A 14,613-nucleotide genomic window follows, 5' to 3' on the forward strand; every position below is an offset into this window, starting at 1 on the left:
AGGCAAATTTGAACTAAACAGACAAATCAACAAAAACGCCAGTTATGAATAAATTTAGCTTACAGGTATGTGCAGGACAGGATGACATTGGGAAATGATAACTGAGAATATGATGCCAGAATACGTTAATGATCATTAATACATTAACCCTTGATTCCCCTCCTAATCAATAATATATTTCAGACTTAATGCAAACAAGGACACAGCCCCCGCAGCTGTCTCTATGAAAAGTAGTGACGAATACATAACAATAAGTGTATGCCATGCATGCTCTAGTAATGTGAAAGGAAGTTTCCCCCAATCAAAGATCAATTTGCTCGTGACAAATCAAAACTGTCCATGTTACTGTCGAAATCAACGAGACAAACAACGCTTAATTATTTCACTCGTTAAACAGAACTGAAAGGAAGCCAAAGAATTGACAGAGAACAATGCCTTATCCCTGTTCATGTTTGGGGCGTGGGGGGTGGGGGGAATGGGTGCACCAACCACCTTCGTTTATTTTGTTGAAAGTGTATCTGTTGTTTAGCTGTGCCATCTCCCCTTGGACACAAAAGTGAAATGGAGCGGCAAAAGTCTCTTCTGTGAACACTATTCTGACAACGTTGCATCACGATTATTTTTTTCCCTCAACGAGGGACACATTGTTCTATAAATAAGGTCTATTAATTGCTCTCAAATACGTTCCAATGAAGCCATCAATCTTGGTACATTTCCAACAATCTTCAGAGAATGGTGCAGCCAATAATTGTCCAGTTAAAAATAATTTACTACCCGATTCTAGCAGCCTTTGGCATTCCTGGTAAGTCAGTAATATTCTATTGTTTCACACAATCATTGTATTGTTACAGCGCAGAAAGGGATGTCTAACCCCCTGCTATGCTTTTTGACAGTTTCAAACACTGCGGTCAATGAAGATCGCTGAGACACATAGGAAGTAGGGGCAGGAGGAGGTTATTTAGTCCTTCAAATTGGATTGCATTCGTAAATGAATTGGTGACCTCCAATTTGTAGTTAGACCAGGGAGTCAATAAAGTAACGAGAAAGTTACCACTTACTTATAAAAGAATGATGCATAATATAGAGAGGGCACGCTGCAAATATACAAGGCATTAGAGAGTCTGCACAAGGAGCATTGTTTAACATTTAGTGCCCCTTACCTGAGAAAATGTATTCTTATATTGCAGTCAGACCTGGTTCATTCGATTGATGCTAGAAATGAAGGTTTTGACTTTCAAAGAGAAACTGAACACTTTAAGCCATTACTCTCTGGAATTTAGAAGGCTGTGTAGAGAACTAACTGTGGTATATCGGAAGCTAAAAAGAGCCAGCAGAGTAGATGTCGTCTGGATACTTACTTTTTGGCACATCTGGAAGAGATTTTGCCTTTTTAGTCCGAGGGGAAGCAGAATTAAAACAGAGATGAGAAGGACCTACTTCCCTCAAAGGGCCGTAAATCTGTGTAATTCACAACACCATTGTATGGTAAATGTTGAGAAAGTAAATAAATGTAAGCAAGGAATAGAACATTTTGTAATGATTAATGTGCTGCTGGGCTGTGGAGAATAGGCCACCAAGTGAGACCGAGATGAAATTAGTCATCATGACATCAAGTTCTGGAACAGGATGGAAGGACTGAATGGCCTCCCCGCTCCTCGGTCTTATTTTGTACATTCTAATCTCGTCAGTAGTTTCACATCTTACTGAATGCATGGTAGCTCTGAGTGAACGCAATATTCCAGCTGAGGCAGAAGTAGTACTTTACACACATTGAACATAAACTGCTTGCACATGATCTACGTGTCCATAACAATTAACTGAAGTAATTTGCAAATCAGTCAGACAACCTATCCCGGCAATGTCAGTAACGCATCCACCCAGTTCCACTTCATCAGTTTTCCATGGCAATACATTATTAAAATATGAAAGTATTGCAGTAATTCAATCAAATCATATAATCAATTCGCTGTCTTATTTAATTCGAGAATTTCACTGAATAAATAATTGTGTAGTGCATGAGAGCCGGCTACATGAAGTAATTGACAGGGATAACATCATAGACACAGAATGGATACATTTGTTTTTGATGATACCTGTGAATGGATACTCTTTGTATGAATGTTGTGGTTATGTCGTACAATCAAAGTAGTACACCATTTATTGGAGATAAAGCAAGGGAACTGGGGGAGGGGGGGTGCATTTAAAATCTAAAATTCAAAAAGTTCAAGGATCTGTTGATGCTACTATTAGGAAATGGAGAATGAACCTTAACTTTGATAGTCGGCAATTTGAATCAAAAAGGTGAGATGATAATGCCCAGCCATCTTCCATTAGGACAGGAAACGAGTATTGTTTACAGGTTTGGGCAACCCAACTGATAGATGAAGTCAAGGATGCTTTAGTGAAGTTGTGAATTGCGTTACTTAATGAATCTAAGATCAAAGAAGAATGGGAGATGAATATTCGATTAATACAAGACCCTATGCAAATATTGAACATGAAGAGGAGTTTTGATATAATCAGAAGAAGCCAATTATTTATGCTGACATTTAGAACAGGAAACATAAACCTATTAAAATTAGATTATTTTACAATTCTGTTTTCCCATTGGACAGAGAGGACAAGTGTTAGTTTAAAATGAGGATCACCTTGTCTCAGATGACTGGAGGGTGTCTGAAGGAGAGTCCTTCATCGCAACCTCAATCAAACACGCTGTTCACATCACTCAGCTGACATAAACCAAATGTCCCCTCAGTAAAGTTAACTGAATTCATTGCACGACAGGTTTTACATCTCTATCCCATTATTGCCTCTTAATTTCTTGTACTGAAGAATGTGTTGCCAGAAAAGCGCAGCAGGTCAGGCAGCATCCAAGGGGCAGGAGAATCGACGTTTCGGTCATAAGCCCTTCTACAGGAATGAGGAGGTGTGCCAAGCAGGCTAAGCAGGAGGTTAAAGTATATGTCCCCACCCCCTCTCCGGCCTATCACCCTCATCTTAATCTCCTTCCACGTATCGCATTCCCAACGCCCCTCCCCCAAGTCCGACCTCCCTACATTTTATCTTAGCCTTCCTGAAGAAGGCCTTATGCCCGAAAAGTCGATTATCCTGCTCCTTGGATGCTGCCTGACCTGCTGCGCTTTTCCAGCAACACATTTTTCAGCTCTGATCTCCAGCATCTGCAGTCCTCACTTTCTCCTTCTTAATTTCTTGTAGCTGTGAAACAATACTGTGGTGTTGATTCTGATGTATTAATGCATCTTTTCACAAAAGGAGATCAGACTTACTGTTAGGCACTGGCCCTAATCAGACCATCACTCATTAATTGTTATTCCTCCACAATTAGGATAATGACTCATATATTTTCCATTATGTTGTTTACCCATATTTAGCAAACAATAGAAAATGAAATATTTGCATATTTTATACTCCGTGGTATGTTTCAATTTGTAATTGACAACATCTTCTCAAAGACTAGCTCCAACATGGTAACAAAAAAGATCTCTCCCAGATCAGGCTTTTTTTTTGTGTTTACATAGAAATTAACAGCTCAGTACTTAGAACTACTAGAAAATTTTCTACCTACTCACAACATCATAGAACTGGACAGCATGGAACCACACTTTTGGTCCATGTCGTCCATGCCGACCAGATATTCTAAATCAAATGAGTCCTATTTGCCAACATTTGGCCATATCCCTTATACAAACTTCTTACTTGCGTGCCCACCCAGATGCCATTTAAATTTATATTTGGACAAGTCTCCACCCCTTCATCTGGCAGCTCATGCCATACATGTTACACGCTCTGTGAAAAACCTCCCCCTGAAGACGCTTTTAATTATTTCCCTCTCTCCCTGAGCCCATGCCCTCTGGATTGGTCACCAATACCCTGGAAAATGATGTTGGTTATTCACACAATGTATGCCCCTCATGATTTCATTGACTTCGATAAGGTCACCCCTCAACCGACGATGCCCCAGGAAACATGGTCTCATTCTATTCATCCTCACCCTATCACTCAAATTCTCCAACCTTGACAGAATCCCTATAAATCCCTTTTGAGCCTTTCCATAGCTGGGTCCAAAGAATATTAATTTGATTCTTAAAACTGAGATTCAAGTTTCTGTACCTATGCTTTCTTGTTATTGAAGTAGAGCTAAAAATGTGTTGCTGGAACAGAGCAGCAGGTCAGACAGCATCCAGGGAACAGGAGAATCGACATTTCGAGCATAAGCCCTTCTTCAGGAATGAGGAAATAGATGATGTGTGTGGAGGTACAGGTGAATTTGTGGCGGATATGGAAGTTTCCTTTGGAGCGTTGGAGGGAAGTGAGGGGGGAGGTGTGGGCGCAAGTCTTGCACCTCCTGCGGTTGCAGGGAAAGGTGCCGGGAGTGGAGGTTGGGTTGGTGGGGTGTGTGGATCTGATGAGGGAGTCACGGAGGGAGTGGTCTTTACGGAACGCTGATGGGGAGGGGAGGGAAATATATCCTTGGTGGTGATGTCCGTTTGGACGTGGCGGAAATGACGGCGGATGATACGTTGAACATGGAGGTTGGTGGGGTGGTAGGTGAGGACCAGTGGGGTTCTGTCCTGGTGGCGGTTGAGGGGGCGGGGCTCAAGGGCGGAGGAGCGGGAAGTGGAAGAGATGCGGTGGAGGGCAACGTCGAGCACGCCGGGGAGGGGGGGGTGGGTGGTGGGGGGGGGGGGGGGGGGGGACGAAATTGCGGTCCTTGAAGAAGGAGGCCATCTCGGTTGTACGTTTTGGGAACCGGTCCTCCTGGGAGCAGATGCAGCGGAGACGAAGGAATTGGGAGAATGGGCTGGCGTTTTTACAGGGGGCAGGGTGGGAGAATCCCCTCCCCTATCAGCGTTCCGTAAAGACCACTCCCTCCATGACTGCCTCGTCAGAATCCCCTCCCCTATCAGCGTTCCGTAAAGACCACTCCTCCGTGACTCCCTCGTCAGAATTCCCCTCCCCTATCAGCGTTTTGGAAAGACCACTCCCTCCGTGACTCCCTCGTCAGAATTCCCCTCCCCTATCAGCGTTCCGTAAAGACCACTCCCTCCGTGACTCCCTCGTCAGATCCACACACCCCACCAACCCAACCTCCACTCCCGGCACCTTTTCCTGCAACCGCAGGAGGTGCAAGACTTGCGCCCACACCTTCCCCCTCACTTCCCTTCAAGGCCCCAAAGGAAACTTCCATATCCGCCACAAATTCACCTGTACCTCCACACACATCATCTATTGCCTCATTCCTGAAGAAGGGCTTATGCCCGAAACGTCAATTCTCCTGTTTCCTGGATGCTGTCTGACCTGCTGCTCTGTTCCAGCAACACATTTTCAGCTCTGATCTCCAGCATCTGCAGACCTCACTTTCTCCTCGAAGTTATTGAAGTAGAGGCAAAGTACTGAATTAGTCTTTGGGCTGCATTTGCAGCAGGAGGATTGTTTCTATTAAAGCTACAGCACAAAGTTCTGTTTGCTCCTTGATTGTCCTCTTATTACCAACATCTTTAAATTTCAGAGAGCACGCTCTCAGTTCCACGAATCAATTGAATATTCTCTAGACTCGACAGTAAGTTTTCTGCATGCATCAGAGTAATCTGAAAACAAGAAAACTACAGTCTCGTCTGAGGGGGATGACAAAGATTGTAGAAGCAGCTACAGCAAATTGACCAGTAAATAACATTTAATGTGTTTCGCGTTTTCATTTATTCCTTAATGTGACTGTTTGTCATTCTGTCTTGGTGCCAAAGTACCAGCTCTAAATAAAGAAGATTGGTTGTGAAAACGCAGCCATTAGTTCGATTACTTCACTGCTGAAAATTATTCTGCTTTGGTTAGTACATTGTTAGCGAATTGTTTTGTTCCCATTCTGAGGGACAGACCTCATATCGATATTAGTTATTCACAAAGTCTAGTTCTGATGATTTACAGAGTCTGTTTAGGAACCATTCAGAATACTTTTGCGAGGCACTGAGCATTTTAAAGTTCCTGCAGTTAAAATAACAATATAAGGATGCTGGTTTGATTTGGCTGTCAGTCATTGTATCTTACACAATGTAACCATTAATAATGGCACCTTCTACTATTCACTTTGAAATAGTTGAAAGCAATTCACTGGGTGATGCGGGAAACAAGTCAACTTATCAGTCCCACCATTCTGAGTATTCAGTGATTTGTTATCCCTTAATGCACTTTCCATTACTCAGACACAGTTAATGAAAAATAGCATTTCACACTATTCTGAGTAGCAAACTTTTCACAAATTCACCACAAAGTTTGTAGACTTTCTTTTTCTGAAAGATTCTGTTTTATGACGTTGATTAATTTGGTTTTCAGCAAACTTGGCGACAATGATCATTCTCTCCAGGGGAAACTGTGGTCTTTCCAATTGTACCACTGCCTACATGATGGCCATGGCAACAGCAGCTTTTCTGGTCATGATCTTCAATGTAACTGTCGTTCGAATTTTCAGTTATCACTTTACACATTCGTTCTTTTTCTACACTGGAGTTTGTAAGTTAATTAATTACATGAGCTCGGTTACCCTGTACATGTCAGTGTGGTTCACAGTCGCGTTCACGTTTGATCGGTATGTATCGATATGTTGTGAGAGGCTGAAAACAAAGTATTGCAGAGTAACGATAGCGGGTGCAGTTATGATGATCACCACTGCCCTGGTTTGTCTGGAGAACATACCCTTTTGGTTTGCATATGAGCCTGAACAAGTAATTGGTCATTTACGATGGGGTTGCCGCACAAAGTTGAACTTCTTCATTTCGCCATGGGGTACAGCATTCTCCTGGTTACAAAGTATTTTAGTTCCTTGGCTTCCATTTTCTTTGCTACTCACATTTAATTGCTTGACAATCAGGCGTATTGTCGTCGCCAATATATCTCGCAGAGCTGTCCGGGGACACAATAGTGAGAGTCAAAGAGACCCAGAGATGGAAGGTCGAAGGAGGTCCATTATTTTACTCTTCACGATATCGGGAAGTTTTATTCTTCTCTGGCTGACAGCAGCTGTGAGCTTTTTATCTACGAGGATGACAAACACTGCACATTATCGAGGTGATTATACAGCTCCTACCTACATTGCCACTGAAACTGGCTACATGTTCATGTATTTGAGTTCATGCACTAACGTGTGTATTTATACAGCCACACAAAGGAAATTTAGGGAAGAACTGAAGGAAATGTTAGCATTCCCTTGGTCCTTTATTCTGATATTTGTCAATCGAAAGGAAAAGTGATAAAAAGAAAATCTTATCTCTGCCTCCTTTTCATTCCTCTGCCTGCGAAGGTTCTGATGAGGAGAAACAAATCCCTTGCATTTTACGTTCTGCAATTGTAAATTGTATACTTCAGGAAAGGATGGAAACCGTTGAGTTATACACCATTTTTCATGAATGACATTATGTAAATGATTCTTGTCAATGAATTAAAATAAGCGGAAATTGTTTCAGTGTGTTGTCACCAATCAAATCATCTTGACATTGAAGGTGAATTATTCTACTCCAATAAAACCAGACCCTCCACTCTCACATCAATTTATTGCACTTTCCAGCTGAGGTTACCAAGAATGCTTTACCATTTCAAACGCACCGCTTTTCTGCAGCACATTGAATTTCAGAGTAATCTCAACTAATGAGAGAGTTTCTGATGGCTCTCTGCGACTATTGTGACTTCGGGGTGAACGGGATTGAAATTCCCAATCCTAGGGAAAAGGCAACTATCATTAGCTCTATCTAAATGTCCATTACTTAATACACTTCTATCAGTTGGCTCTCAACCTTTTAGCTTCCAGTGAAAAAGTCTCAGCCTTCACAGCTTTTCTTTCTAACTCAACACTTCCATACCCAGCAACTTCCTGATAAGTCTCTTCTGAACCCCCGCCAGCTGAATAATGTCCTTCCTTCAACTGGGCAACCAGAACTGGACACAGGATTCCAGAAGAGGCATTACCAATATCCTGTAGAACCTGAATATGACTTCACGACTGCTGTACTCAAAGGACTGAACAATGAAAGCAAGCATGCCAAACGCATGTTTCGCCACCCTTTCTGTATGTGATGCAAACTTCAAAGGATTATGCACCTGAACCCCCTCGGACGCTCTATTCTACAACAAACGCAAGACCGCAGCATTCATTGTATTAACCCTACCCTTGTTTTCTGAACCAAATGCAAGACCTTCCATTTCTTCAAATGAAACTCCATCTGCAATGTTTCAGCTCACTGACTCATTTGATCAAGATCCCCTTGTAACCTTAGAAAACCAACTTCACTGTCTACAACACCACCAGTTTACTAACCACCAAACATACCATCGCAACTTCTATATTTGCATGCAAATCACTTTTATAAATGACAAACAAAAGTGGATTCAGAAATGGTGCCTGGGGAAGACCGCAGGTCAAAGGCCCCAGTCAGAAAATAAACCCTCTACCATTCCTGCCTGTCTCCTGTCGTTAATCAATTATGCTTCCAAGTGGCAAGCTCACCCAGAATCGCATGTGCCCTAATTGTACTAATTCGTCTGCCATGCAGAAACTGTCCAAGACTTTACTAAAGTCCACGTAAACAATGTAAACTGCTCTGCCTTCATCAATCGGTTTGGTAACTTACTGAAAAGAAAACTCAATCAAGTTTGTCAGACACAATTTTCCTCGCACAAAACCGTGCTGACAATCCTTAATCATTTTTGTTCGTTCCTGTATGTCCAAAATCCGATCATTTATAATGACCTCCAACAATCTACCCACAAAAGAAGACTGAATCGCAAATATATACAACACAGAACATAGAACAGAGCGTCACAGTAAAGGCATTTCAGCCACCGATGTCGTGCTGACCTTCTATGCTACTCTAAGATCAGATTGCACTTCATGCCCTTCATTGTACAATTGACGATGTGCCTATGCAAGAGACTCATAAATGTCCCGAATGTATCTGCCTCTACTTCCACTATCAGCAGTGCGATCCACGCACCCGCCAATGTCTGTGTAAAGAACCGGCCTGTGAGTTCTCCCTTCAAACTTACTACAAGATGATTAAGTGTTTAGATAGGGTCGACAGTGAGAATCTTTTTCCACGTATGGAGTCAGCTATTACAAGAGGGCATAGCTTTAAATTAAGGGGGTGGGGGGGGGGGGGGGTTAGGTATTAGACAGATGTTAGGGGTAGGTTCTTTACTCAGCGAGTCGTGAGTTCATGGAATGCCCTGCCAGTAGCAGTAGTGGACTCTCCCTCATTATGGGCATTTAAGCGGGCATTGGATAGGCATATGGAGGATAGTGGGCTAGTGTAGGTTAGGTGGGCTTGGATCGGCGCAACATCGAGGGCCGAAGGCCCTGTACTGCGCTGTATTCTTCTATGTTCTATGTTCTAACTACCTTATAAGTATAGAACATAGAACAATACAGCATAGAACAGGCCCTTCGGCCCACGATGTTGTGCCGAACATTTATCCTAGCTTAATCACGCATCCATGTACATATCCAATTTTTGCTTAAAGGTCACCAATGATTCTGACTCTGCCACTCCCACAGGCAGCGCAATCCATGCCCCCACTACTCTCTGGGTAAAGAACCTACCCCTGACATCCCCCCGATACCTTCCACCCTTCACCTTAAATTTATGTCCCCTTGAAACACCTTGTTTTACCCTGGGAAAAAGTTTCTGACTGTCTACTCTATCTATTCCTCTTATCATCTTATAAACCTCTATCAAGTCATCCCTCATCCTTCTCCGTTCCAATGAGAAAAGGCCGAGCACTCTCAACCTATCCTCGTAAGACCTATTCGCCATTCCAGGCAACATCCTGGTAAATCTTCTCTGCACCCACTCAAAAGCTTCCACATCTTTCCTAAAGTGAGGCGACCAGAACTGCACACAGTTCTCCAAATGTGGCCTAACCAAGGTCCTGTACAACTGCAACAACACTTCACGACTCTTGAATTCAATCCCTCTGCTAATGAACGCTAATACACCATAGGCCTTCTTACAAGCTCTATCCACCTGAGTGGTAACTTTCAAAGATCTATGAACATAGACCCCAAGATCCCTCTGCTCCTCCACCTTACTAAGAACCCTACCGTTAACCCTATATTCTGCATTCTTATTTGTCCTTCCAAAATGGACAACCTCACACTGGACAGGGTTGAACTCCATCTGCCACTCCTCAGCCCAGCTCTGCATCATATCTAAGTCTCTTTGCAGCGGACATAAGCCCTCCTCACTATCCACAACTCCACCAATCTTCGTATCATTTGCAAATTTACTGACCCACCCTTCGACTCCCTCTTCCAAGTCATTAATAAAAATTACAAACAGCAGAGGACCCAGAACTGATCCCTGCGGAACTCCACTTGTAATTGGGCTCCAGGCTGAATATTTACCAACTCCCACCACTTTCTGACTTCGACCAGTTAGCCAGTTTTCTATCCAACTGGCCAAATTTCCCTCTATCCCATGCCTCCTGACTTTCCACATGAGCCTACCATGGGGAACCTTATCAAATGCCTTACTGAGATCCATGCACACTACAACCACTGCTCTACCATCATCCACATGCTTGGTCACCTCCTCAAGGAATTCTATAAGACTTTTAAGGCAAGACCTACCCCTCACAAATCCGTGCTGGCTGTCGCGAATCAAGCATTGTCTTTCCAGATACTCATAAATCCTATCCCTCAGTACCCTTTGCATTACTTTGCCTACCACCGAAGTAAGACTAACTGGACTGTAATTCCCGGGGTTATCCCTATTCCCTTTTTTGAACAGAGGCACAACATTCGCCAGTCTCCAGTCCCCTGGTACCACCCTCGTTGACAGTGAAGACGAACAGATAATTGCCAACGGCTATGCAATTTCCTCTCTTGCTTCCCACATAATCCTAGGATATATCCCGTCAGGCCCGGGTGACTTGCCTATCCTCAAGGTTTTTCAAAATGCCCAACAGATCTTCCTTCCTAACAAATGTCTCTTCTAGTTTACCAGTCCGTTTCACACTCTCCTCTTCAACAATACGGTCCCTCTCGTTCGTAAATACTGAAGAAAAGTACTCATTCAAGACCTCTCCTATCTCTTCCGACTCAATACACAGTCTCCCACTATGGTCCTTGATCGGACCTACCCTCGTTCTCGTCATTCTCATGTTTCTCACATACGTATGAAATGCCTTGGGGTGATCCTACCCGCCAAAGATTTTTCATACCTTCTCTTAGCTTTCCTAATTCCTTTCTTCAGCTCCCTTCTGGCTATCCTGTATCCCTCCAATGCTCTGTCTGAACCTTGTTTCCTCAACCTTATGTAAGCCTCCTTCTTCCTCTTTACAAGACATTCAACCTCCCTCGTCAAACAAGGTTCCCTCACACGACCATCTCTTTCCTGCCTGACAGGTACATACATATCAAGGACATGTCGTATCTGTTCCTTGAAAAAGTTCCACATTTCCACGACATCCTTTCCTGACAGCCTATGCTCCTAATTTATGCTCCTCAGATCCTGTCTTACAGCATTGTATTTACCCTTCCCCCAATTGTAAAATCTACCCTGTTGCACGCACCTATCTCTCTCCATAACCAAGGTGAAAGTCACAGAATTGTGGTCACCATCACCAAAATGTTCACCCACTAACAAGCCCATCACTTGTCCCGGTTCGTTACCAAGTACCAAATCCAATATGGCCTCCCCTCTGGTCGGGCAATCTACATACTGAGTTAGAAAAGCTTCCTGGACACACTGCACAAACACCACTCCATCCAATCTACTTGATCTAAAGAGCTTCCAATCAATATTTGGGAAGTTGAAATCGTCCATGACTACTACCCTGTGGCTTCTGCACCTTTCCAAAATCTGTTTCCCAATCTGTTTCTCCACATCTCTGCTGCTATTGGTGAGCCTATAGTAAACACCCAACAATGTGACTGCTCCTTTCCTATTTCTGACTTCAGCCCATACTACCTCCAAAGGCAGATCTCCCTCGAACTGCCTTTCTGCAGCCTTTATACCATTTCTAATTAGCAACGCCACCCCCTCCTTTTTTATCACCCTCCCTAATCTGACTGAAACATCTGTTACCAGGAACCTCTAACAACCATTCCTGTCCCTCTTCTATCCACGTTTTCGTGATGGCCACAACATCGTAGTCCCAGGTACCGATCCACACCTTAAGTTCAACCACCTTATTTCTGGTACTCCTTGCGTTGAAGTATACACACTTGAACCCATCTCTGTGTCTGCAAGTATTCCCTGTCAGTGCTACCTTCTCCACAGCCTCCCTACATTCTTGGTCATTCTGACAAACAGCTAGCCTACTTGCTGGACTACAATTCCGGATCCCATCCCCCTGCCAAATTAGTTTAACCCCCCCCCCCCTGCCCCCCGAAGAGTGCTAGCAAACCTACCTCCCAGGATATTGGTGCCCTTCTGGTTCAGGTGCAACCAGTCCTGTTTGTATAGATTCCACCATCCCCAGAATGCCGTGCAATTGTCCAAATACCTGAAGCCCTCCATCCTACACCATCCTTGCAGCCACGTGTTCAACTGCACTCTCTCCCTATTCCTTGCCTCACTGTCACGTGGCACCGGCAACAACCCAGAGATGACGACTCTGTCCATCCTCGCTTTTAGCTTCCAGCCTAACTCCCTGAGCTCCTGAATGACCTCTCCACTCCTTTTCCTACCTATGTAGTTAGTGCCAACGTGCACCACCACTTCTGGCTGCACACCTTCCCTCTTAAGGATTCTGAAGACACGGTCTGCAATGTCTCGGACCCTGGCACCCGGGAGGCAACAAACCATCCGAGAGTCTTGCCCATGTCCACAGAACCGCCTGTCTGTTCCTCTAACTATAGAGTCTCCTATAACTAGCGCTCTCCTCCTCTCCCCCTGTCCCTTCTGAGCCTCAGAGCCGGACCTCGTGCCAGACATTTCTGCCATGGGAAAAAGTCTCTGGCCTATCCACTCTATATATGTCTCTCAACATCTTGTACACTTCTGTCAATTCATCTCTCATCCTTCTAAACTCCAATGATAAAAGTTGTAACTCTCTAAACCTTCCTTCATACAACATGCACTGCAGTCAATACAGCATCCTGGGAAATCTCCTGTGAACCCTGTCTAAAGCTTCCACATCTTTCTGATAATGAGTCGAACAAAACTGAACACAGTATTCCAAATGTGGTCTAACAATGCTCAAAAGAGCTGCACATAATCTCACGGTTCTTAAACTGAATCACTTTGCTAATGAAAGCAAAAACAACCCTATCAATCTGGGTGGAAACTTTGAGGGATCTATGGACATGGACACTCTGTTCCTTAACACTTCCAGGAACCCTATTTGTTAACCAATTAAGAATCACACAACACCAGGTTATAATCCAACATGTTTATTTGGAAGCAATAGCTTTCAGAGAGCTGCTCCTTCATCAGGTAGTTGTGGAGTACACAATTTTAGAGTATATATTTGTAAGACTCAGTATTTCTAGTAAAAGTTTAAAGTGTGATGCAAATGAAATTATATATTGAAAAAGAACTGGAGTGTTTGTTCAGAGTCGAACCTTTTGGAATGACCATGTTGGTTTCAGTTCTTTCACAACTAAATCTAATATTTTTTTTTAAAAGAAATTACATTCTCTAGTGAACTTTGACAATGGATGCGACGTCAGCTAAAATAATCCATTGAAGGTGTGATGTACCCTGTGTGAGGCTGCCTGTACCCCAATGTTCATTCTATTTCTAAACGAATGGATTTACAGAATCTAGCATGGATTCATGCAGTTTTTGAGTTCTATACAATTTTATTCTGCAAGTATCAATTCATCACATTTGGGTAGCTTTGGCTGAGATTATAAACAGGCAGGGAGAAGTCACCCTGTTGGGAGTGTTCCATAGGCCTCCGAATTATTCCTGGGTTGCAGAGGAAAGGATATCAAAGATTATTCTTGATAGGAGCGACAGTAACAGAGTCGTTGTTATTGGGGACTTTAACTTTCCCAGTGTGGACTGGGAATACTATATTTCAAGTAGCTTAGATGTGCCAGTTTCTGCTCAACGTGTGCAGGACTGCGTTCTGACACAGCATGTAGATAGGCCAACATGGGGTGATGCCATACTGGATTCGGTACTGTGGAAGGAAGCCAGCCAGTTGTTAGACTTGGAGGTAGGCCTGCACTTTGGCTGTAGTGACGATAATTCGGGTATATTTACAATAGAAATGGGTAAGGATAGATATATACGCCAGGGAAATAAGCACAACTGCGGAATGGCAATTATGATGTGAATAGGCAAGATTCAGGACGCATAGGATGGGAAATGAAACTACAGAGGATGGACCCACTTGGAATGTGGAGCTTATTCAAGGAACGGCTACTGTGGATCTTTGATAAGTATATATCTATCAGGCAGGAGGGCGTTGTCGAGAGAGGAAGCCATGGTTTACTGAAAAAGTTGAAGGTCTTCTCAAAAGGAAGAAGAACGCTTTTGTGAGGATGATGCGTGAAGGCTCAGTTAGTGGGCTTGAGAGTTATAAGTTAGCCAGAAAAAATCACAGAACCTGGAGGGGATAAGAGAATTTGTTGGCAGATATAATCAAGGAAAC

The 14,613-nt window shown here is 43.4% G+C and overlaps 1 protein-coding gene across 1 annotated transcript; it reads left to right on the plus strand.

Moving 5' to 3' along the window:
* The first annotated feature begins 732 nt into the window (after positions 1–732).
* On the plus strand, positions 733–7,262 carry LOC148138363 (putative G protein-coupled receptor 139). The gene is made up of 2 exons (XM_087981654.1): positions 733–802; positions 6,349–7,262. Exons 1-2 carry the CDS (start codon positions 733–735, stop codon positions 7,260–7,262), a joined length of 984 nt encoding a protein of 327 aa, XP_087837780.1.
* The last annotated feature ends 7,351 nt before the right edge of the window (positions 7,263–14,613 follow it).

The sequence above is a fragment of the Chiloscyllium plagiosum genome, unplaced genomic scaffold (assembly GCF_037043375.1).
Source record: "Chiloscyllium plagiosum isolate Xiang-an unplaced genomic scaffold, Cpla_swu_hap1 HiC_scaffold_40, whole genome shotgun sequence".
Lineage (NCBI taxonomy): Eukaryota > Metazoa > Chordata > Chondrichthyes > Orectolobiformes > Hemiscylliidae > Chiloscyllium > Chiloscyllium plagiosum.